Here is a 26,758-nt window from a genome sequence, read left to right on the forward strand (position 1 = left end):
TGACTACTCAACTAGAATCATAAATCTCTTTCTTTTAAAACTGTTTTTCATTCAACACAGTATCTTTGAAGTTCATGTATGTTATAGCACATTATAATTTCCTTCCTTTTTAAAGAACAAATATTCTATCCTATGAATATGCCACCTTTGCTTTTCTATTCAATTGTTGATGGATATTTGGGGTGTTCCCATTTTTTTCCTTTTTTTTTGCTACTGTGAACAATACTGTACAGTAATAGAGAAAATACCTATTCAACTTCCTCATTTCATTCCTTTTGCATATATACTTAGAATTCCTGAATCATATACCTATTTTAGGTTTAACTTTAAAATTTAGATTTATTTTTGTTTTATGTGTACAGGTGTTTTGTGAGTCTGGTGTCAAAAGAGACCAGAAGAGAGTACTGGGCCCCTGGAACTGGAGTTACAGATGGTTGTGAGCCATCGTGTGGGTGCTGGGAACTGAACCTGGTCCTCTACAAGTGCTCTTAACCACTGAGCCATCTCTCTAGACTCTCCCTATGTTAAACTTTTTAAGGAACCACCACCCTGCTATCCACAAATCTTCACCAACAGTCATTACAATACCTGTTAAGTGGTATCTCATTGTAATTTTGATCAGTTTTGAACACTTTTTACAGATATTATTTTTTTAGAATTTCACACAAGTACTTGCACAATTTTCACCCCACCCACTCCCCCCTTAAACTTCTATGTCTCTCACACTCCCACTCAGATTCATGGCCTCTTAATTATTATTGTTACACATGCACACACAGATAAATATATGCATATAAAATACACCCTTATTTAGTCCATTTAGGATTAGGGTTAGGGTTACTCAGGGTTGAGGTTAAGATTTACCATTTTTATTAAATTTTGTTTTGGTGTACATTCATTGGACAAAGAAATGGGTTTTATAAAGACAATTTCTTTCAAGTATCAATTATTTTAACCATATGCGGCCCCCATACCCTTTCTGTTTTCCTCCTTCTCTGTAGCACGAATCTTAACAGGCCTTATTAATAAAAACAAACCTGGAGCTGGGTATTGGGATGAACGCTGAAAGATCAGAGAAGCAGCCACCTCACCTTACCAATTCCTCAGCTGATCCTATTTCCTCAGACTGGAAGCCTCTGAGTCCTCATCCAAATGGATCTCAGCTGAACTGCTGCTAAAAGCCTAAAAGCTTAACCAGCCTAGTTCTTGGTCCTCACGCCTTATATACCTTTCTGCTTCCTGCCATCACTTCCTGGGATTAAAGGCGTGTGTCACCAAGCCTGGCTGTTTCTAGTGTGGCCTTGAACTCACAGAGATCCACACAGATCTCTGCCTCTGGAATGCTAGGATTAAAGGTGTGTGCTACCACTGCCTGACCTCTATGTTTAATATAGTGGCTGTTCTGTTCTCTGACCCCCAGATAAGTTTATTGGGGTGCACAATATATCCACCACACTTCTCCATATCCCTCCTACTATTGATACCTTTTCTACCCCAGGCTTTTCTCTGCTTTCATGGCTCACAAACGTAAATACTAAATACAAATAGTTTATGTATTTTATGTACCTTCAATATTTATCTCCAGTTATATCTGTTTTCCAGACAATAAAATAATTCCAATTTTCATTAATTTCTTTCATTAACATTTGTCATTTTTAGCAAATGAGTCTTTTATTTGATTATATTCATTCTTACTGTCTTTGATACAACTATAAATGTGTTTTGTTGATTTCCTTTTTGGTTCATTTATTTTTAATGTATAGAAATGAAAATATGTGATTTTATGTCCTATATCTTTGCTGAATTTATTAGTTCTAACAGGCTTGCTCTCTCTCTCTCTCTCTCTCTCTGTCTCTCTCTCTGTCTCTCTCTCTCTCTCTCATATTTTTCTGTGTAATGGTCTCTGGGTTTTCAAGACAGGGTTTCTCTGTATAACAGCCCTGGCTGTCCTGGAACTCACTTTGTAGACCAGGCTGGCCTCAAACTCACAGAGATCCACCTGTCTCTGCCTCCCAAGTGCTGGAATTAAAGACATGCACTACTGTTGCCCAGCTTCTAACAGGCTAATTATTTCATTCATTCATTCATTCATTCACTTATTATGTATACAGTGTTCTGCCTACATGCCAGAGAGGGCACCAGATCCAGTTATAGATGGTTGTGAGCCACCATGTGGTTGCTGGGAATTGAACTCAGGACCTCTGGAAGAGCAATCAGTGCTCTTAACCTCTGAGCCATCTCTCCAGCCCCCTAAAAGGCTTTTTCAATACATGTGAAATCTTTAGATTTTTTTCCCTATCAGAACACAAATGAACACAGGTCATTATTTCAACTATTTATTTATGACTGGATATATTTTTTTCTTGTTTAATTGTTCTTGGAGAACTTCCAATACTATATTAATAGTTTGTATCTGAACCAAACTTATAATTCCTGCACACAGAAGACTGAGGCAAGAAGACCGAATAGTAGGTAGGAGGACTGTGAGTTAGAAGCCAGCCTGGGCTACACAGTGAGGTATTCTCTCACAAACACAAGGAGGAAGAGGAGGAGGAGCAGCTGTTTGTCTAGATATTTTTTGTCTTTTTGTTCATTTATTCGTTTTAGTTTCCTAGGCTTCCTAATGTGTCTTCTAATATTTTCTTCTCCTTTTTTGTCTATTCTTAGTATAAAGACTAAAAACACTACAAGCTATTCCATTATACCTGAAGCTAAAATTCTGCTTTTTTTAAATTTTATTATGGTGTGTGCATGATATATGTGAATGTATGTGCCAAGGCACACATGCATGGGTCAGAGGACAACTCTGTGGTGTTGGATCTTTCTTTCCAACTTCGTGTGGGTCCTAGGGATGGAACTCAGGTCCAAAGGCTTGCTCAGGAAGTTTCTTTATCTTCTGAGCCATCTCACTGGCCCTGAAATCCTGCTTTTAATTGAGGTACAATATATCAAAAATTTAGCATCTTTTCATCTGTATTTTCTTTTATTATCATCAGTCTTTGGAACTATATTGAATGAAGTAATTCAGACCCAGAAGATAAATCTCATGGTTCTCTCTCATCTGTGGTTCCTAGCTCCAACTCTTTAGATGTGAGTATACAACCTGGAGTAACTGCAGGAACCAGGAAAGTAAAAACGGATTACTGGTGAGACAGAGCAATAGAGAAGAGAATAGCAGGCTGTAAGTGATCTGAACAGGGAAGATTTTAAAAGTAGGGCTCTAGTTAGGAAGGGGGAAGGTGATAAATACAGAAAAAGGAGGGTAAAGTAAGTTAGGGTGTCTTGAAAAGTCATAAAGAATGTTAACGATCCATCTAAAACTACATATAAAACATGTAAGTTTGTATATACTATGCAGGAAAAGCTCCCTTTTGAATGGTTGGTCAGACTCCTAAAACATAAGCTATTGCCTTGCCCTTGGCTGCCTCCAAGAATTGAAGACACCATGTACTTTGGACACAAGATCGGGGGCTCAGCATCTAAGCAAATTCTGACCTGAAAGCCTCCTCCCTGGGGTTTAGCTTTCAAAGTATAGTACTAGAAGGCAAATGCAAGCCTGAAATGGAGAGAAGCAATCAATAGTCCTACTCAGGTATAATGTTTGTGAACTACAGCAATGACCAGCATAGCATGATATTTCTAAGGGTGCAGTAGTGGCATGCATACCGTGGCAGTAACCAACAGCTCTCTGACTAAACTAAGACCTACTCAATGTAACTCGAGTGTTAAAAGATCTTTTAATAAAAACCTGGAGCCAGATATTGAGATAAATGCTGAAAGATCAGAGAGACAAAGGAACAAGCCACTGCCACATCTTACGTCTAGGACTCCTCAGCCTGAAAAGGCCTTAGTTCCTGTCACCTCACACCTTATTTACCTTTCTCTGCCCAGCCATCACTTCCTGGAATTAAAAGCATGTGTGCTTCCCAAGCAAAGGTATATGATTCCCAAGTACTAGGATTGAAGTTGTGTGTCACCACTGCCTGGCTCTGTTTTCCCTCCTAGACTGAGTCAAACTCATGTAGTCCAGGGTGGCTTTGAACTCACAGAGATCCATGCTTCCCAAGTGCTAGGATTAAGGGTGTGTGCCACCATTGTCTGGCATCTATGTTTAATCTAGTGGCTTGTTCTGTTCTCTGATCTCCAGGCAAATTTTTATAGGGTACACAATATATCACCACATTTTCCCTTTTTTGTCTAAAATAATAAAAGGAAGGTTCTACCTAATATAAGAAAAACTTGTACAATAAGTATATAAGTATATACAATATATAAGGATTATGTCCTTAATTATGTCACCAGCCTGCGACGACATCCCAGCCTAAAATGCGGGCGTGCCCTCTGTGCCCTCTCTCTTTCCACACTCTCTCCTATATTCTCCCCGCTCCACGTGGTCTGTCTCTGTCTCTGTCTCTCTATCCCCCTATCTCTCCCAATAAAGCTCTAGAAAGGTAACCATGGCTCGTGACTCTTCCATCACTGATACATCCACCACTCTCCTCCATCAGCATGGCCGCCGCCTGTGCAGCCACAAGTGCCGCCACTTAAACCAACATTGGTGCAGTTTAGACTCGGAGAGACCACCGAGGACCTGCTGTGACCGCTGCTGCTTGCTGCCTCCTCCCCCATCCAGTGAGACCGCTGTAATTTTCCCTGGAAATTCTGTTTCTTTTCAAATATTTTCCCCTATGATTCAGCAGGGGGGTAATGCTTCTTAAATCTCTTATCTGGAATTACTAACTACCATGCCTAAGCCTGGGAACTTTTCTGACTCAATAGAGTCAGTTAGATACATATGAGAAAACAACACTTGGAACATTAACCATGTCCCACAGTTCTGGAGAGGAGAGTAAGGCATGCATATACAGAATAGGGAAAAAACCCTCAGGATTACACATAGTGCCAACTGTTGTGGGTAAGTTCCCTGGACACCAATCATATAGAATCAATGATAAGATCTAGTATATTCTGATGGGAATAATGCAATGTAAAATATGGGATGGATAGATCCATCTTTACCATACACTTATACTGGTAAATGAAGTCTAGTGGGATGGGAAAGAGTGACTTATCCAAGTCTGCCTTTTACAGAGAGATTGAGACATGGGATCCTTTTGCAGAAAAGGGAACCGTATAAAAACATATCTTGCAGAGATGAAAGAACTGTCTGGGTTTGAATACTGTTGTCCTTAAAGCCTTGTGCCCATGTCATTATTTTTGAACTTTGTAACCGCAGGTAGCCGCCAGCTGACATAAGTGCTGCAGAGCAGGATGTGTCTGGCTTGATACTTAGTCAAGCCTGCAAAAACAATGAGCTCTGTGTCTGGAATAAGGCTATGAGGGGGTGGGAAGGTGTAGTGGGGGACGCATAGGGGAATAATGGGGACTTATATAATGATTATGATGTATTTCTTAAAATATAATATATTTCTTAAAGGTAAAAAAAAAAAGGAGCCAATAATAAAGTTGTTCATGTAAGCTTGGTAGAAAAAACTCTGTTGTAGTATAAATAAAGATACCTCGAGCTATTGGAGCCACTTGAGTGCAAGCCACCTGGTGATCAGAATTTTTCCTTGTGCCAACACCCCTTCCCTGTCTCAGGACCTGAACCTGAGCCAAGGCTGGACCCCAGCACCAAACTATACTTTAAATATTTATCCTTACACCCACAGATAAGTACAGTTCTTACTCATCACCATTATACAAAACTACAACTGTTCAAAAAGCAGAGAACAAGTGACTGTGTGGTACCCAGACCCAAGCGATCCATCTGTAATACAACTCTGACACTTAAGGCTCAGGGATCATATTAGAAGCAGGGGGTTAGGAGTAGAAAGATTGTAAGAGCTAGAGGAAGAGGAAGTTTGCTGGGAGATTTCATCTCCCAGAAATGTCAGAGAAGTTTCACCCTGAAGTCTCATCAACATGGCTGCCTAAAGACTTGAACAAGGATGACACCAATAGACACACGGACATTGAAGAGGGAAATCTCACAGGACCTCAACCCTAGAAAAAGAACTACAGGCAACCAAGGAATGCTGAGAGCAGGAGAAATTGTCTTCCTCAAGGGAGGAGCCCCCAAATTGGTTATCCAATACCAAGTGGTTAGCCCTAAAACCTTATCTATAATAAATTATATTGACTAAGCAAGTTGTATTTAAAAATTTAGGAGCGTGTGTGTGTGTGTGTGTGTGTGTGTGTGTGTGTGTGTGTGTGTGTGTGTAACAATTAAAGAAATAAAAGCCATGAATTTGAGAGAGAGCAAAGGGGAGCATTGGAAGGGTTGGAAGGAGGAAGAAAATGATAAAATTGTATTTTAATTTAAAAAGATACAGAAGTTTTTAAAAAGATTAAGAAAGAAAAAAAATGTAGTACTAGGAAAGACCAAACAGTAGTGGCTATAACCTCAAGGTAACACACACATGTGAATGAGAGTAGGCATGTAAACAATAGATGCCATGTAAAGACTTTCAACTATTAAGTGAGTAGTGCTTGAATAACTGGTTTGTTTTTAACAAAAACGTTAGATTTTTACCTTATAGTATCAGTTAAAGTCTTAAATTTAGCTTAAGAGTTAAATGTAGGCAGGGCATGAAGACACATGCCTTTAATCCCAGCACTCGGGAGGCAGAGGCAGGCAGATCTCTGAGTTAGAGGCCAGCCTGGTCTACAGAGAGTTCCAGGACAGCCAAGGCTACACAGAAAAACAGTTTGAAAACAAAACCAAATAGAAAAAAAGTTAAATGAAAAATTATAAACATAAAGAACTAGAATAAAATGCAATGGAAATAGATCTGACCTAGGGCTGAGCATATTTTTCTCAGTATGAAAGCAAAGGAAGAAATGAAAAATGAAAAATTTTTGCTACAAACATCAAACTTAGTTGAGCATGGGGGGTGGTTCATGCCTGTAATATGAGCACTTATGAGGTAAAGGCAGGAGGATTTTCTTAAGTTCAAGGCCAGACTGGTATACAGAGTAAGCTCCAGTGCAGACTGGGTTTACAGAGTGAGATACTCTCAGAATAAAAATAAGCAAAAGTAAAGACAACCCTCACCAAACAAAACTAATATTTCTCTACACCAGGACTGGAGGGATGGCTCAGCAATTATGAGCACTTGCTGCTCTTGCAGAAGACCTGGGTTCAACTCTTAGCACCCACATGACAGCTCACAGCTGTCTATAACGCCTGTTATAGGGGATCCAATACCCTCTTCTGGCCTCCATGTTTATCAGACGCACTCATACTGCATATACATACATTCAGGCAAAGCACTCATACATCTAAAATAAGTAAACCTTAAAAAAAAACTTCTAAGCCGGGCGGTGGTGGCGCACACCTTTAATCCCAGCACTCAGGAGGCAGAGCCAGGGGGATCTCAGTGAGTTCGAGGTCAGCCTGGGCTACCAAGTGAGTCCCAGGAAAGGCGCAAAGCTACACAGAGAAACCCTGTCTCAAAAAAACAAACAAACAAACAAAAAAAAAAAACAACCAATAAAAAAAACTTCTATAAAACAAAAGGAAATGTAAAATTGAAAAGGCAAAACAATTCAGGATATGAAAGACAAAGTACTTACACTCTTAATATAAAAATAATGCTGGGCAGTGGTGGCACATGCCTTTAATTCCAGCACTCAGAAGGCAGGTGGATCTCTGAGTTGGAGGCCATCTTGGTCTACATAGTGAGTTTCAGGTCAGCCAGGGTGTGGTAGTTTGAATGTAACTGACTTCCATAAACTCACAGGGAGTGGCATTATCAGGAGATATGGCTCTGTTGGATGAGGTGTGGCCTTGTGGGAGGAAGTGTGTCACTGTGAGGGTGGGCTTTGAGGTCTACTTTGCTTATGCTTCCCTCGGTGTGATACTCAGACCACTTCCTGTTGCCTGCAGGTCAAAATGTAGAACTCTAGCTCCTTCTCCAGAACCATCTCAGCCTGCACTCCACCATGTTGCTGTGATGATAATGGCCTAAACCTCTCAACTGTGAGTGAACCACCACAATTAAATGTTTTCCTTAATAAGAGCTGTCGTGGTCATGGTGTCTTCCCAACAATAGAAACCCTAACTAAGACACAGGGCGACACAGAGAACCCTGTCTTTAAAACAAAACAAAACACCCATAGAAACCGGAAAGAAATTTTAAAGTCTATTGCAAAAATGGCAAGAGAATGAACTTGACAATTTAAAAATAGATGAAAAATTACTATTTATGAAAACAAGCGAATCAAGAGCTTATTAAAAATTGAAAATATTATGCTAAGATAGGTATGACACTGGGTTCTGAGAGACTACTTACTAAAATGGGACATATCACTATGTTGCACAAAGTAGACTGCAATGTCTATGAGAACATTTTTCTAAAAACAAGTGCTTTTATAAAAGCTTAATATAAACAAACACCCACAAACAAAAAAGATGGCTTCTTTAGTGGTTAAATTATGTGTTTTAAAATCTTTTTTCTCTAGGTTCTTTCCTATATTTTTTTAGTTTCCAGAAGTCAGTATGTACATGTCAGTTGTAGTCAGAAAACTTACAACTTACAAAAATGAGAACCAGAACAGTGCATGTATTCAGATAAAACTAAAGATTATTTTCCAATTCCAAAGGAAGTGAAAAAATATTTCATACAATGAATTTCATATTTTAAAAGTTCTACAAAGGAAATATATATACATTACACATCTGAATAATAAAATTTTGCCCCAAGTTTAAAGAATAAGGGGAGCTGATTGTGGTGATGCACACCTGGAATCCCAGCATCTGGAAGGCTGGGACAAGAGGGTCATGAGTCTGAGTCCAGTTTGGATTATATAGTATGACCTTGACTCAAAACCAAACCAAACCACACACACACACACACACACACACACACACACACACACACACACACGTATGTATGTATGTATGTATGTATGTATGTATGTATGCATGCATATATACATGGGGCTTTTTGAGACAGGGTCTCAGCCTGTAGGTTAGGCTTGCTTGAAACTCACTAAGTAGCCTAGGCTTGCTTACAACTTATAATAGTCCTGCTGCCAAGCCATCATGCCTGGGGATATTTTTTTAGAACCAATATATACAAAAGTATGTAGTTCCAACTATATAATCATGCACTAGTAGACGAGTTTAAAAACAAAGAAAAATGGAAAAATGTGCTGTTACTAGGAATGAAAGGAAATTAAAATAATTTTGCATATGAAAATTATTAATCTAACAAAATAAATAATAAAACCCAATGCCGGTAGGGTAGTAAAAACAGAAAGGTATATTTTATCTTATTGATATAAAAATCAATGCTTAATTAGTTGGTTTTCCTGAGGAATAGTCTGGCAGCATGTTGCAAATGCTAGGAAGTTAATCTTATCATTACACAAAATCCCTATTCTGGAAATACACTCCAAAGAAACAATGATCTACACATAGGCATTTATAGAAGAATAAAATCTTTGGAAACAAGTCAGACAATCAAAAATAAGTTAATAATTATTAGAATTTTATGTAATAACATGTCTATTTTAATATAAGATACATACAGAAAAGTAACAAACACAAACAGAACACAAGTTAATATGTACACTATGAAAAGGTCCTTATGTGCAGTAACATTAGAAAAGAATTCATATTAAGACTTCTGTTTAATAGTAAGTTTAATAAATTCATAAAGTGGATTATCTCATAGTTAAAAAAACTGAATGTGGTAGGTGGACACCTACACTCAGCACCTGAGAAACTGTGGCAGGAAGGTCACTTGAGGCCAGCCTGGGCACCATAATGAGATCCTGTTGATAGACTAGACAGATAGACAGACAGACAGACAAAACAGACAGATATAGATACAGATAATAGATAGACAGACATAGAGAAAAACAAGATTAAAAAAGGAGCTGCCCATGAATTGCTAAGTATCTAAAATGAAGCAGAGAACTATTTAGCTGTCATACTTAGTGAGGAAGCACCTTTTTCCTTGGTAGGAGTACAGCTGCTCTTTGATGTGTATTTAGAGCAATTTTGTTATTGTGAAACTGTCACAATAGTATTTTGAAGACAGGGTCTCCCTGTGTAGCATAAGCTGACCTGAAATTTGCACCACAGTCCAGGTTGAGATACACAATCCTTTCTTAGCTTCCTGGGTGCTAATATAATTGTGGGCTTGGTCACAAGATGTTTTTTAAGATGTTTTAAAGAGACATTCATTTGACTGATAAGATTTTTAACTGGTAATCTACATAATTTGGGAGGAGTTACTAGGTATTGAATAGGGCCTTTTTGTACATGGCAGATAAGCACTCTACTATTGAGCTATATACTTAACAAAAAATCTAATCTTTACAAATATAACTTCTTGTGGCTTGATTTAAGATTGTATTAATTTCCTGTTGGTACTATAATGAACTATCACAAATATAATAGCTTAAGACAGTACAAGTTTAGGCCAGTGAGGTGGTTTTGGGGGTAAAGGTACCTGGTGCTGAGCCTGATAACCTGAGTTGAATCCCTGGGTACGACTTGGTGGAAGGAGAGAATCAATCTCTGAAGGTTGTCATCTGACCTTCAGACATGCACCTTGGCATGAATATGAACACACACACACACACACACACACACACACACACACACACTAAAATGAGTAAATAAATGTAATTTAAAAGTTTAGAAAAAAACAACACAAACCCTTATTAGTGCTAGAGATTACTAGTGCAAAATTGGCATTACAGAGCTAAAACTCAAAACCTAAGTATCCAGGGAGAAATCCATTTATTGGCTCTTCCAGTTTCTACACTTCAGGATCTAGATATTTATATTCCTTGTTCATATCATCTCCTGCTTCTGTCATCAAAACTCCTACTTCTATAGTCTGATCTTCCTCTTGATTCCCTTCTAAAGAAATATGTGTGATTATATTTAGGGACCACTATATGACTGAGATTGGAAGCATATTCTCCCACATCTCAAAATCCTTAATTATGTTAGCTAAGTCTTCTTTGACACATAAAATAGTGCTCATAGGTTTCTAGGATTATGAATGGATGTCTGGGGTGAGACATTACTCATTGTTCCACAGTCTGCCCCTTGCGCCCCAAGGATACACATTTCTTTCACATGTAAAATGCATTTATCTAATCTCAACAACTCCTAAACTCTTTAATACATAATAGCATCAGACCAAGTTCAGCATCTTCCCAATATCATCCACCCCAAAATCCAATATACTTTAATGAGGTATGAATGAGAATCTGGGTATGGGTCATCCTGGGACAAGATTCCTTTCCATTTGTGGACCATTATAACTAGAAAATACAATTTCTGCTCTTCAAATGCAGTAGCAGGACAGGACTGGTTATAAACAATGGACACTCTCATCATAAAAAAGAGAAAATAGAAGGAAGAGTTAGCAGTACCAAGAAATTTTGAGACCCAAGTAGGCATGTCATTACATTTCAAGGCTTAGCAGTAGTCCTCTGTAGCTTGATGGCCCCCTCTCTGAGCCAAAGTTCCACCTCAAGGCCCCTTGAGTTAACCTTCTTTTTACTTGGAAGGTAGCATGTGCTTGCAGCTGAGCAGTTTCATCAGTCTGCTTCCCCACTGGAGAATGCTGGAAATGCAAAGACTTCTTCCAGCTTGCCCTGTGTTTGCCATCTGTCTCTTTCAGTCTATGTTGGAGTATTTCTGCTGGTACAGGTAGAATATTCTTTATCCTAAATGCTCGGAACCTGAAGTGTTTTACATTTTAAAATGAGGATAGTCATATATACTCTCCTGGTTGAGCCATCAACATTTACCCACAGCCTTCAAATCTGAATATAGCCCAAAGTCCTAAATTTAGAATTCAAACATCAAAATAAGGTATAAATACAGTTGGTTCCTTCTGGAAAGAATTCATTCCTTGCCAATCTTGACTTCAAAAGGCTATGAACATTCCCCATAGCAATATAACCCCAATTTGGTGGTTTGAAGGAGAACGGCCCCCATAAGCTCATAGACTAGGGTGTAGAACTATTTGAAAGGATTAAGAGGTGTGGCCTTAAACGAATGGAAAAACATGAAATATGAACCAAAGGCTGAGGGACCCGCAGCTGGATCAGGCCCTCTGAATAGGTGAGACAGTCGATTGGCTTGATCTGTTTGGGAGGCATCTAGGCAGTGGTACCAGGTCCTGGGCTCGTTGCATGAGTTGGCTGTTTGAAACCTGGGGCTTATGCAGGGACGCTTGGCTCAATCTGGGAGGAAGGGACTGGACCTGCCTGGACTTAGTCTACCAGGTTAATCGCAGTCCTCGGGGGAGGATTTGCCCTGGAGGAGGTGGGAATGGGGGTGGGCTGGGGTAAGGGGAGGGGGTGGGAGGGGGGAGAATAGGGGAACCTGTGGCTAATATGTAGAACTGAATGGTATTGTAAAATAAAATAATAAAAAAGAGGTGTGGCCTTGTTAGAGGAAGTGTATTACAGAAGAGGGCTTTGAGGTTTAAAAAGCTCAAGCCAGGCCCAGTGACTCTCCCTTCCTGCTGCCTGTGAATCCAGATGTAGAACTCTCAGTTACTTCTCCAGCACCATGTCTGCCTGCCTGCCACCATGCTTCTTGCCATGATGATAATGGACTAAACCCCTGAACTGTAAGCCAGTCCCAATAAAATGCAGAAGTTGGTACCAGGGAGCAGGGTACTGCTATGACAGGCCTGATCATGCTGCTTGCTGGTACAATATACTTTGGGATTCTAGATTAGGAAAGCAGTTGAACACTTTAAGCAGAGCTTAATAGGCCAGACTATTAGCCAGTTATGGTATCACACACTGGTAGAATTTGCTGAAGGAGGTGGAGGCAGGAGGATCACAAGTTTGAGGCCACTCTGGACTTGGCAACATGGTCTATCACTCACCAAGGCTGACCTGGCTACAACTGCTGCTGAGTGGCAGATCTAGGAACAACAGAGACCACCACTGAGCCACAGATATGGCGGGCTGATTACATTGGACCATGTCCTCCATAGAAAGGACAACACTTTTTCCTTACTAGAGTAGTTACTTACTCTGGTTATGGATTTGCCTTTCTTGCATGTATTGCTTCTACCAAAACCACCATTCATGGGCTTGCAGAATGCCTTATCCGTGGTATTCCACACAGTATTGTTTCTGACCAAGGAACTTACTTCACAGCCAAAAAAGTGTGACAGTAGGCCTGCAATCATGCAACCCACTGGTCTTACCATGTTCCCGCCATCCTGAAAGCAGCTGGCCTGACAGAAATATGGGAAGGCCTTTTGAAGACACATTACAGTGCCAATTAAGTCACAGAAACCTCAAGGGCTAGAGCAGTGCTGTGGATGATCGATTGATGAATAAAACACTGACTGGCCAGTAGCCAGGCAGAAAGTATAGGCAGGACTAGCAGAGAGGAGAATTGAGAGAACAGGAAGGCAGATAGGAGAAGCCAGCCTGCTGTCCAGAGAGCATCATGTAAAGGCAGCAGGTAAAGCCACGGAACACATGGTGACATATAGATTAACAGAAATGGGCTGAGTATAAGAGTAAGAGCTAGATGATGGTAAGCCCAAGCTAATGGCCAAGCAGTTTAAATAATATAAGCATCTGTATGTTTATTTTATAAGTGGGCTATGGGACTGCCGGGGCTTGGGGGGACCCGGAGAGAAAAACTCTAACTACAGGAGCAGGGTTCTCTAGAAGGTGGTATATGCTTTGAATTAACATCCAGTATATGGTACTGTTTCTCCCATAGCAAGAATCCACAGGTTCATGAATCAAAGGTTAGAACAGGGAATACTTCCACTTGCTGTCACCCCCTAGTGATCCACTAGGAAAGTTTTTGCTTCCTGTTCCCATGACCTTAAGTTCTGCTGGCCTAGAAGTTTTGATTCCACAGGAGGGAGAGCTTTGATTATTGATCTGGAAGCTCAGACTCCCCCTGGACACTCTGGGCTTCTGATACCCTTAAACCAACAGGCTAAGAAAGAATACCAGTGTTAGGACTGGTGATTGATTCAGATTACTAAAGGGACATTGGATTGCTTCTCCACAATGAAGGTAAGAAATATTCTGTCTGGAGTACAGGAGATCCTTTAGGGTATCTCTTGGTGTTACCATGTCCTGCGATTAAAGATGGGAAACTACATCTGCCTAATCCAGATAGTATGACCAAGGGCACAGACCCTTCAGGAATGAAGGTATGGGTGGGTCCTCCAGGAAAAGAGTCAAGACCTGCTGAGGTGCTTGTTGATGGTGGAGGAAATACAGAAAGGGTAGTAGAGGAAACTAGTTAAATACCAGCTAAAGTTATATGACCAGTTGCATAAATGACAATTATAATTGACATCTTTCTGTCATATTTTGCTAAGAATACATTTGTAGAGATATTTGTGTTTTCTTTCCTCAATTTCTCTATCAGGTGATGTAACAACAATTAAGAGTATGTCAATGGTTATAACATTTAAGTTTGAGATACTAAAAGGATATCCCTCAAGCGACATTGCTATCTATTCTAAATTTATAATGTGTTTGCAGTTGTATGAGGGATAGTCATATTATGTTAGGCATAATTATTACCTGATTAAATACACAATGAGTGTGTGATTGTATGTAGGATAGTTATATTGTGCTAGGCATAATTATGATCTGGTTATTGTTTTTCATTTGGAAATTAATCATGACATAAGGAGATATGATTGTGTGTCAAGTTGACAAGTGATGGACTTGTGGAGGCTATTACATCCAGAATTAAGTAAAACCCCAAAATTGGATGGGCACACCTGTGAAGAATTTTTGCTTAATCATTTGAAGCAGGAAGATTCACTTCTAATCTGCATCTTTAAGGTGGGAAGACACACCTTTAATCCAGATCTTTTGAGGTGGGATGATCCACCTTTAATCTGGACCACACTTTCTGCTGGCAGCCTATATAAAGGACATGGAAGAAGGAAGCTTGCTCTCTCTTTGCCTGCTTGCTCTTGTTCTCCATAGCAAGTTCATTCCTTCATTAGAGCTTACTCCTTTGGGATTCTGTTGTGTACTGAAGACCACAAGAGACCCAGCCTTGTGACCTAAACAACTACTGGATTCTTGGACCTTCCATTTGTAGGCATCCATTGTTGGACTATTTGGACCACAGCCTGTAAGCCATTCTAATAAATTATATATATATATATTTCATTCATTCTGTAAGTTCTGTTATTCTAGAAAAACCTAACATACCTAGTCCTTTATTTCTGTTATATAAAGCTAGTTCTGTAAGCTATCTGTCCCTCCAAATCATATTTGGAGTCCACATCAATAATCTACAGTAATAGTCTCATCTCAAGTTCCTTAATTTAACTACACTTGCAAAATTATTTTTTCCATATAAGGTAATGTTCATAGGTACTAGAGACCAGGACCTGGATATCTGGGGGAAAGGATGGTTATTCAGTGTCTTGCAAAGAAGTTTAGAAATTTTGCATATCCTTTTTATAGTAGTAAGACCAGAACTCAGGATTTGTGCATGCTAGGCAAGTATTCTGTCACTGAGCTATAGACTCCCAGCCCCTGTATCTTTTTTAGTTAACAGTGTCACAGTTTGTTTAATGTAAAAATTATGTCATTAAATTTAATAAAAGAATAAACATAACTGTTTACGAAAAGATATTAAACTAAGGAATTATATTAATAACTAGTTCATTACATGACAAAGTATAAAAGACCTAAAACAAGTTCCTTGCTCACTACTCTACATAAAATTAGCATGTATTCAAAACAGAAATACAGGTTCTAAGAATGGGGAGAAAATGGTAGTAAATATACATTTAGAATGAGGATATAATATTGTCTGAAAATGAGCATGTCCTACATGCCAAAGGATGCATAAAGCACACCTAAAACTAGCAAGCCTGCTCACAAAAGTGTAGGTTCAGAAACTTGGATTCCAGAGACTAAATTCCTTCTTGGATCTGATGTAATAAAACAATACCAATTAAAGAAGTGGGTGGTGGTGGTGGACGAAACCAGCCAGTGTCACATAATACTCTGTTCTAGCAGGCTGGCCAATCTCCTTACCTAGACTGGAATAAATGTGGCTGAGAATACGAGCTGGCTGTACTCTGATGGGGTACACTTCAGCAATGGTCTCCACATCAATTCCTTTATCCTTCAAAATGGCCTTGATTTCTTCTGTTTCAGCTAGAATGGAGACTATAGGAAAGAAAGATGAGGTCAACAGAAGGTTTTAGTCCAATAGAACCTTTAAAAATATCTTTAAATTTATTTATTTTAGGTGTATGAGTGTTTTGTCCATGTACCACATGCTACCCTGGTGCCAATGGAGGTCAGAAGAGGACATTGGATCCCCTGAAATTAGAGTTGTGGACAGTTATAGGCCACCCCATGTGGATTCTGAGAAGTGAGCCTGGTCCTGGTGGGTGCTCTGGAAGAACAAGTGCTCTCAATTGCTGAGCTGAGCCATCTTTCCAGACCCCTAAAAATATTTTAAGTACATAATTTCTTTTGGAGAAAATTATTACTGAGGAATTCTGATTAATCAGGAATTATTCTTGATAGAAATATTACACAAATGGGAAAGGAAAAACATGACTAGAGTATGAGGCTTAGCTTTTTGGTTACGTACCTGTGTGTACCTACTAAATGGCACTTCCAGTATTTATGAGATTCTATGTTGAAATGAGAAAATTTTAACCATGAGATGGCTCAGTATTTAAGAGCACTGGCTGATTTTCCAGAGGACCCAGGTTCCATTCCCAATACCCACATGGTGGCTTACTCAGTACCAGGGGATCTGATGCCATCTGAGGTATACACATAGGTGCACAGACATTCATGCAGACAAAGTACCTATATGCATTAAAATATAAATAAACAAACAAACAAACAAAATAAATAAATAAATAAATAAATAAATAATTGTAGCCTGAAAGAGCTGGTGGCTAACTGGACTTGAAATGGTGAGTAAATTGGTCAGGAGGGAAAAAATGAATGAAGGGCTGGAGAGACAGCTCAGCAATTCAGAGCACTGGTGTCTCATCCAGAGGACCCAGGGTCAGTCTTTACCTTCAGTTCCAAAAGATCTGATGCTCTCATCTGGCCTCCACAGGCACCAGGCACTCATATACCTTACAAAGACATACATGCAGGCAAAATGCCCATTCACATAAATTTTTTTAAAGTAGATAGGAAATATATAATTATTCTAGTCTGAAGGTTGGGGAGGAAAGGGCAAACCACATAGACTTCACTGTTATGGTATGAAAAATCTTACCAAGCAGTAAAAGAAATGGAAATGGAGAAGTAGGAGTTAGCTCATCATGGAAGTATTGTAGCTAGAGTTTTTCTCTCAGGGTCCTGCCAAGCCCCAGCAGTCCTGTAGCCCACTTCTAAAATAAACACACAGACAGGGGAGCCCCCAGCCTGCCGTCCAGGGAGCAGCATGTAAAGGCAACAGGTAAAGCCACGAACACGTGGCAACATATAGATTAACAGAAATGGGCTGAATATAAGAGTAAGAGCTAGACAATGGTAGACCTGAGCTAATGGCCAAGCAGTTTAAATAATATAAGCATCTGTATGTTTATTTTATAAGTGGGCTATGGGACTGCCGGGACTTGGAGGGACCCAGAGAGAAAAACTTAAGCTACAAAGGATAGGGGTTACTTTAAAGTTTTGTATATTAGAGTTGTTTACAGGAGCAACTAAAGGGGAAGCATTCCTCAACCTGAAGCAACTAAATTGTTGTTTATATTTATAAAATATTTAGTCAGATGTCAGATGCTCGGGATACATACACAGATATAATGAGTCCTGATGGAGGGCAGAAAGAAGTTAATCTGAGAGAGGTGATGGTAAAAGTAAGGGGGAAACTGTTTCAGATTCAAGAGACAGCATGCACAAAGTTACAAAAAGTTAGCTTTTATTGCTTTGCTTCCTGTTGTACTGGGGAATGAAGCCAGGCCTTCCCAGAGCAGCCAGCCACATGTACCACTGAGCTAAACCGTCAGGCTCTGAAAAGTCCTTTGTAGTAGGAGTATGGATTGTGGAGGAGCAGTGATGAGAAATGAAGTGAAATACAAGGTCCACTGTTAGATCACAAAGAGGCCTTGTAAGCCGTATTAAGAGAACTGAAATAGGAAGCCTCTGGAGAGCTGCACCTTAAAAAGAATACACTCAAGTTAATAATTAAAGAATGAATGGACATCTCTTTGTGTGGTCTACAATGATTTTTAAAAAGCAGAAGAATGAACCAACAGACCATACTGGGTCTAGAGTGAGTACAGAAACCTCAGTTCAAAATTAACACTGGAATGTAAGGAGATGTTGATAACTTACATTAATAGTAAGCTATTGGCACTGCCAAAAACAGTATGCATTTCAGAATGACTTGAGAAGTAAAAAAGCCAGAACTTGTACATAAATACTGGAAATCAGAGAGGAATAAATATGAATTCAAAGTGTTCACTGGTGTAGCTGGGAGTATCGTGTACCATTTAATGATACAGGCACAGATGATATGGCAGGGGATCCAGCTGATCAATTTCAGTGCACAGAAACATTCAAGTAGGGCTGTCAGTAGTCATTAGAAACAGATGAGATGGGATGAGTATATATTATAAAGAGAAGAGGAACCAGAATGTAACTTTGAGAAAATGCAGGACTAGTTAAGAAAAGCCTGGGGGAAGGGAAGTTCTTATCTCATGGCTTATATTTTCTTTATAGCATAGGCAGTGGGGTCATCATGTGAGAGTGAAGGAGGACTGAAGAAGGGGGGAATATGACCAATTATGCAGAGCAAGACAAGTGGTAGGCTATGGACACAACTCTCAGCAATACCAATAGTTCAAGGGAAAGAGAAGAAAAGCCCAGAATAAGGTAGAAAAGTTCTGAAAACAGGTTAAGGAGAGATACAGAAGCATAACATCATGGACATTGTGGAAATTGTTTCTAGAAAGATAAATGACAAGTTGAGCTAAAAGATCTGCTAATATCCTGATCATAAAATATCTACTAAAACTGACATACCAAGATTTCTGGAAACTAAGCAAGAATATTTTCAGAGTATTGAACCAGACTATAAAGGACTAGAGAATTAATGGACTATGAAGAGACAGAAATATCAATGTGAAAAGAAGCCACATATGACAGCCAGATGGAGATGAACATAATAAAGAAACTGGAGTGGGGACGTCTTAATATTTCAAGAAAGACTGTTTGTAAAGAAGACTATAGGGTCAAGAAACAATAGGGGAATGTGTCTCAAATAGGAGAACACCTTTTTTTCTGAGACTAAAGAAAAGAAAGCAAGTATGGGTAAGAATGCTGGGGGTGGGAAGTGGTGAGAAATTGAAAAAACATCAGACTATTAAGATGATAAGACATGAAGTAGAAGTCCAGATATTAGGTTGAAAACAAAGGGCACAGATGAAAAGAATAGAGTATTTGTTATGCTGGCTGTGAATAAAGAAAATGCTGACTAATGATAAGAACAAAACAGAATTGGAGACCATTACAGTGTAGACTATACAACTGATCTAGAACTGTAATACTCTGGTGGATACAGCAAAAGTATGAGACAGCGATGATTGGAATATTTAGATGATCAAAATATTTAGATGATCTTTAGGTAGAAAAGAGCAGACTAGGAGAAATTAGAGACAAGTATAAAAGGAAGAAAAGTAAAGCTGAGATATAGTTAGCAGAACACAAGAATTATATACCTATAAGGTCCAAAAGTTTGACCCTTGGTGTGTGTGGTGGTCAGAATGAGAAAGGCCCCAACAGGCCTTTTTTAAATGCTTAGTCCCTATTAGTGGAAATAGTTGGGAAGGATTAAGAGGTATGGCCTTTTTGGAGGAAATGTCTCAGTGGAAATAGTAAAGCCCATGCCATTCCCAGTTAGTTCTCTCTCTCTGCCATCTAAAAGCTGATAAGGATGTTAGACCTCAGCTACTACTCCAATGTCATGCCTGCCTGCTTGCTGCCATGCTTCCCACCATGATGCTCATGGAATCAAACCTTCTGGAAGGGCATGCCCCAAATTAAATGCTTTCTTTTTAAGCTGCCTTGGTCATGGTGCTTTGTCATAGCAATAGAAAAGTAACTAAGACAGGTACCTAACATAGAGGTACAGAGAAAGGGTACTTTAGTCATGGATATCCAAAAATTTTAAGGCTAAAAATAGTAGATGGCATCTATACCGATGCTGAAATCTAGTTTGATGACAAAATTTGAGGATGAAGAAAGCTGTGAGTTGAGCCTCACATTCATAAAATATGAATTAGAACAAACAGAATATCAACATAGCAAGAAGGTTTAAACCTCCGAGGAAAACATACCTTCTCATGGGGGATGAAGAGTAATGGTCTTTATAAAACATTTGCTAGAGACACTGAGAAGCAAAGACCACCTATATGATCACACAGAGTGTCAAGTACAAGAAGCTTTAGAAAACAGGACGATTTTCCATACAGAATCAACCTGAAAATCAAATGAATAGGAAGGAATATCTTAAGCAAATTTTACAGCAAGACTTAACAACATATTGAAGAGTGATGTTGGAGAGTGAAAATTCACATCAAGATGTCTACTCTCAAAAACAAGGACAATGATAATATTATTGAAAGAAACAAGGAAGGCAAAATATCAACACTTTCTGGGAGAGGTAAAAGGATGGGATGATGACAAAAGAGACAATCTTTGAGTTCATCATATAAAGATCATTTATAGATATTGAGACTAGGATTTTTTTCTTTGAGACAGGGTCTCTGTGGTAGTTTGAATCAAAATGGCCCCCACAGGCTCACAGGGCATGGCATTATTTGAAAGGATTAGGATATGTGGACTTGTTGGACTAGGTGTGACCTTGTTGGAGGAAGTGTGTCACTGGGACTGAGCTTTAAGGTTTCAGAAGCCCAATCCAGACCCAGTGGCTCACTCTCTTTTCCTGCTGCTTTACTGATCTAGATGTAGAACTCTCAGCTACCTCCCCAGTACCATGTCTGCCCATGTGCTGCCATGCTTCTCACCATGACAATGGACAAAACCTCTGAAGTGTAATTCAATTAAATGTTTTCCTTTACAAGGGTTGCCATAGTCATGGTGTCTCTTCACAGCAATGGAAATCTTAAATAAGACAGTTTGACTATGTATCCCTGGCTGTCCTGGAACTCCTGATATGGAAAAAGCTAGTGTTGAACTTACAGTGATCTGCTCGCCTCTGGCTCCCAAGTGCTGAGATTAAACACTTGTACTACTGTTGTGGGATATTCTGCATGCTGTGAATATGTGTTGCTCTGATTGGTTGATAAATAAAAAGCTGATTGGCTAGTAGCCAGGCAGGAAGTATAGTATAGTATAGCCCGCTGTCCAAGGAGCAGCATGTAATAGCACATAGTTAAAGCCACAGAACACGTGGCAACATATAGATGAACAATAATGGGCTGAGTTTAAGTGTAAGAGCTAGTCAGTAGCTAATGGCCAAGCAGTTTTAATTAATATAAGCCTCTGTGTGTTTACTTGGGTCTGAGTGGCTGTGGACTGGGTGGGACTCAGAAAAACGTCAGTTTCATACTACATACATGTACTCTAAACATTAATAATGTTTAGCATATTCAGCTCAGTGTTTTACATAATATAGATACTCTCACATTTAAGTTGATTCTTGGGGGAAAAATTTTAGACATACTCCCTAGTGAGATAATGGTCAGAAGCAAATGTACTATGAGGGATGCAGCCTAAAAGCCTAATGCAGGGAAAATATAAATGCATAGGAGGCTATGAAAATAAAGGAATACTAGTAGGAAAAACATAGAAAATGTGGTTTTAAAGAAAGTAACAGTAACCAGGGAAATAAAATATCATGAAATTTTAAAGAAAAGAGTTTCCAGAAATAAGATATATCAAGTAGTATTTTATAATCCTCTGATATCATCTTTCATTGAGTTGTTTATTATTAACAGTAATTTTGAAACAAAACTGAACCAAATTTATTATGAACTTTTAAAGCCTAACAAAGCCCCCTAATCAGGCCTTTAATATAACATTTCTATTGCTGGGAGTAATACATACCTTGAACCACCACATCTGGCTTTGGCACAGTAGAAAACCTACGATTCAGGGGATCAATTTCTCCAGGAGCTAAAAATCCCTGAAGAAAACACACAAAAACAAAATTACTAAGCCTCAACAATAAAGCTAGGAGAGATGGCTATGCAGAGATGGCTATGGAGAGATGGCTATGCAGAGATGGCTCAGAAGTTAAATGGAAAGGGGAAAGGAGGCCAATACAAAGGGAGAAAAATGGCAAAGGGATAAATAATAGTAAGGATGTTTCAAAAAGCCACAGGGAAACATTTTTGTTTACTTAAACGTACATATAGTGTTTGTGTATGTGTGAGAGAGAGCACATATATATTACATATATACATATACGTGTGTGTGTGTGTGTGTGTGTGTGTGTGTGTGTGTGTGTGTAAGCTATTGCCATCTCCCTTGGTTGCCTCATAGAACTTGAAGGTAAGACCCAATAGCTAAATACACCATATATTAAGACACAAAACTTGAAGGTACTGAGCTGGAACTGACCTGAAAGCTTCCTACCTGATGATTAGATCTCTAAGTGACCAGAAGTGCTATGCAAGCTGCCAAGGGAGAAAAGCAACCAATAGTCCTGACCAGCTGTAAAACCTATGAACCACAATGACCAGCATGGCAAGATAGCCCAAGGGTTCAATAATGCTACTTATCTCATGGAGGCAAACAATAGATGTCTAATTGAACTTAAGGCTAGCTCTATATGAAGGAACTCATGCCTGATACTGGAAACCTAGCCAATTACCCTTGTCTGTTGAGGTCATGAAACTAAGAGAACAGCCTATTACTACCACTTTCCTGAACTAGTATAATTTCTAACTGAATTCTAAATACCCATCCTTATACTCGAAGGTATGTGTAGCTCTCACCCACCCTCATCAAAAAGCTTCTTTCTGCAGCAGAGACCAATAAAGAACCCTAAAAGTGGTTAAAATGCAGAGAACAATGGCTTGGAGGTACCCAACCCCTATCAACACATCTATAATACCCTATACCTAAGGCTCAGGGGACATAATAGAAGAGTGAGTGGAAAGATTGTAAGAGCCAGAGAACCAGAACATCTGCTGTGATGTGTTGCACTTTCTATATAGACAGGGAAGCTTCACCCATGAAATTTTTAAAAATATGGTCACCTATACAAGACCAGCACAATGATACTATCAGTAGACATACCAACATGAATGGGGAAAATCTCAGAAGACCTAGATGAAGAGCTATAGCCAAGCAATGACATCTGAGACAGGGAGAATCAGTCTTCTCCAGGAATGAGACCCTGAGAGGTTACCCAAGCCCAAGTGGTCAGTCCTAAATAAATACACATACAAATAACACTAAATGGACCAGGCAGGCTGTGTGTGTGGAAGGGAGCAAGAGGTGAAAATAATACAAATACAACATTCATGCATGAAATTCTCAGAATACGTTAAGCTAAAAATTGGTAATAAACATTGCTTGCTTATTTGTCCATGTGTTTGCTGTGCTTTTTGACTAGCAGAAATCTTCTTACTTAGTTTCCATATGTTGTGAAATAAGATGAACTCACTCACTTTTTTCTTTAATAATACTGATTCCTTCCTGGTTTTGTCCAATCTAATTTATTGTTGGGTAAGAAAGCTGCTGGGCAAGGATTGCTTTAAAGCCTTATGCTCATTAGTGCTAGCTCCAAGCTCACGTCAATTACAGATTATCAAACAACCACAGCCACAGAAAACAAAACCAAGACTACAGCTGCAGAAAATAAAGGACCATATAAATGGGAAAATCTTACCCAGAAATGCCAGCTAAGTTCCAAACTAGGTTTTCCAGGAACCTGGGTCTATCATATCAAAACAACCATGCTAGGTGTGATGGCACACACCTGTAATCCCAGAACTCAGGAAGCAAACACAGAAGGAACACTGCAAGTTCAAGGCCAGCTTGGTCTATGTGGAAAGTTCAAGCCCAGCTACTGCTACATAGCAAGACCTTGTCTTAAAAAAGAAAAAAAAAAAAACCTATAGTGTGGGAAATAGGTTTTTCAGGAAGCACTAGAAAACTATTTAGAAGAAATATCCTTTGGAGTTCTTCCATTTGAAAAATGTGATATTTGCATGGGATTGTTTGAATCTTGTTTTCTAGTCCCTCCCCATCACCACCCTCATAGTCTGAAGGTAGATTTTTCTCTTGATAAAGGAATAAAAAAGGTGAACATCTTGTTTGTAAATAGGTATCTAGTAACTAGTGGTGAACTTGAAATGGTAGAATTCTTTAAAGCCTAATTCTAGGTAGCCTTAAGAAAATGTATCTTAATTATTTTTGAACCTGCATTCACCTTGTTTTTTTCAAATATCTTAAGTTATATTTTCTTTTTCAGAGCTGCTTCTTATTTGGGGCTACTTTTTTTTTTTAATTGAGGCGTAATTCATAAAAGGGTATATTGTTTTGATGAGACTTTTTACAACTGTGGCTGGATGTCTTTCTTTAGTCTTCCAAGAAGGGCCATTTTACTTTTTTAGAGTTACTTTTAAAAGTCATGAGGTCAACAACTTGGACTACTATGCATGTAAGTGCTAATGCAAATTAAAGCCCAAGTTGACCTCCAGCAGCAGTTCATTCTATGTTGACAGTGAGAGAACACTTTGCCTGTTAGGATACTGTTACTTGTGGACTGAAATGCTGAAAAAAACCCCTCCCCCTATTTTGTTTTTTTGCAAAAATCAAGGTATATTCTAGGGTTTCCTGGTTGACCTCAACAGATAAACTGAGATGATAGTCTTAGTTCAGAAATGATCTGAATGTAGATTTACAGTCTACGTGTACAGCTGGCTAAGTGAGATCGCTTTCACAATTCTCCATGTATCCCATTGGCTCCCCATTAGTCACTGAACTCTTAAAACTGGTATTGTAACATTATCACAATGTTTTGCGCCAATTTTATAAACTTTACAGTGCAATATGTGTCCCTTTTCTGAGGCAAACCAAAGGTATATTTCTTAAGGTTCTGCTGCTATCAGCAGCGTTGATGGAGGATTTTTTATACATTTGTAATAGATAGAAATAAACCAGAAAAAAAGAAGGAAAAAAAAAGTGGTGGAGGAAAAGGTGAACACTGCAAGAATACTCAAAAGGGCTGAGAGTTGCAAACGCCAAGAATGGCTTTGCATAGTAAATGGAATAGAACAGCTCTGAACTATAGCTTACTTTTCCTGGTTTGGTCTGACAGAATGATTGAATGCTTTTGTACAAAAATCAGAGCCTTAAAAACAAGGATTTGGTGAGATTGTAAAATGGTGTGCCACTTTGGCAAAACAGTTTGGTGGTTGGTCAAAATGCAAAACATTGTTACTCTGTTACTCAACAATTCTACCCTTAGGAATATATCCTCAAACTACTGAAAATGTGCACCTATGAAACATGTACATGAAGGTTTACAGCAGTGTGTTGCTAATAGTAAAAAAGTTAAAACAACTCAAATAGCTATCAAATACTGGAGAGAAATAAAATGTGGCTTATTCATACAATAAAATATTATTAAGACATAAAAATGAATGAGAAACTGACAGATTAAATGACTTTGGTGAACCTTCATAATTTCATTTGTAGATCTTTCCATTTCTAATTTATAAATACATTTGGGGTTATAAATTATAAATGTACTGCCTCCTGTCAACATTGTATACTTCTATTTGATGATTTCTGTGTCAAACATTATATGGAAGTGTTTCCAAGTATTTTTTGTATTAACTGTGAATGAATAGAACAAAATAAATTGCCTGTGATGGAAAAAAAAAAGAAGAAAAAAAAAAAGAAATATCCTTCTATATAGGCTCAAAATATAATCTCCCCCAAAGAAACTGGACACAAAATTGTGCCTCATTAAGAGCTGTCTTAATAGAATTTGGCATAAAGAACATTTAGAAAGCTCCTTACCAAGAAGTTAAAAAAGAAAGAAAGAAAGAAAAAAGAAATCTTAATGAATCAAACAAAAAGACCACACAGTTATTACCAAGCACTAGTCAAAGTGTTCAATGTGATCGGTTAATTCAGTTAAGGAATGAAAACTTATGTTGCGTAGAAAGGTTGGCGTTTAATCCATCACCAATAATCACTAAACATAACTGCATTCATCAGTCACCAGGGAGGCACAGAGGGGAGTTTTGAAAGTGAAAGATCCACAGCTTGATTTTTGAACAGCACCAAGTACAATGCCAAAATAGGGAACCATGGGTAGCGGGCAGACATGGTTGCCAGGGAGCAAGAGATTTTTGTCAAGCACTGGCCATAATCCCCATGTTGAAGACCCGGAGGCAAAGCTATAATTAAGTCAAAGCACAAAAGGAAGACATCCTTTGAATTTCGTGAGTTCATTGCAAATCTGATCATTATGGTGACCAAGGCAAATAAATAAATGAGTTAAAAGATGGGATAGCTTTGAAGTCTTCCCTTACCTCTGCCATCAAGCTTCCTAAAATGTATAGAGACTGACCCCACATGTGAGGCAATTTTCCCATAGGGACTCGATCCACAGTGTGAGGATTTTGATACTCTTCATCAACCTAAATGAAGAGATAAGAGGTCAAATGAGAGGCAATAATAGAAAGCTTAATACTAGATGATAAAAGACAGTCTGGCCGGGCGGTGGTGGCGCACACCTTTAATCCCAGCACTTGGGAGGCAGAGGCAGGTGGATCTCTGTGAG

The 26,758-nt window shown here is 38.9% G+C and overlaps 1 protein-coding gene across 8 annotated transcripts in view; it reads right to left on the reverse strand.

The window, feature by feature from the left end:
• The window catches only part of Phka1 (phosphorylase kinase regulatory subunit alpha 1), a 132,892-nt gene that overhangs the window by 58,669 nt on the left and 47,465 nt on the right, over window positions 1-26,758 (reverse strand). For all 8 annotated transcript variants that reach the window (XM_028892032.2, XM_028892031.2, XM_028892030.2 and 5 more), the window contains exons 12-14: window positions 26,508-26,615; window positions 22,057-22,135; window positions 16,042-16,176 (exon numbers count right to left, since the gene is read on the reverse strand). In XM_028892032.2, the coding sequence (XP_028747865.1) occupies window positions 16,042-16,176; window positions 22,057-22,135; window positions 26,508-26,615 (322 nt within the window). The remainder of the gene's footprint in view (window positions 1-16,041; window positions 16,177-22,056; window positions 22,136-26,507; window positions 26,616-26,758) is intronic.

This window comes from Peromyscus leucopus, chromosome X (assembly GCF_004664715.2).
Source record: "Peromyscus leucopus breed LL Stock chromosome X, UCI_PerLeu_2.1, whole genome shotgun sequence".
Taxonomy (NCBI): Eukaryota; Metazoa; Chordata; class Mammalia; order Rodentia; family Cricetidae; genus Peromyscus; species Peromyscus leucopus.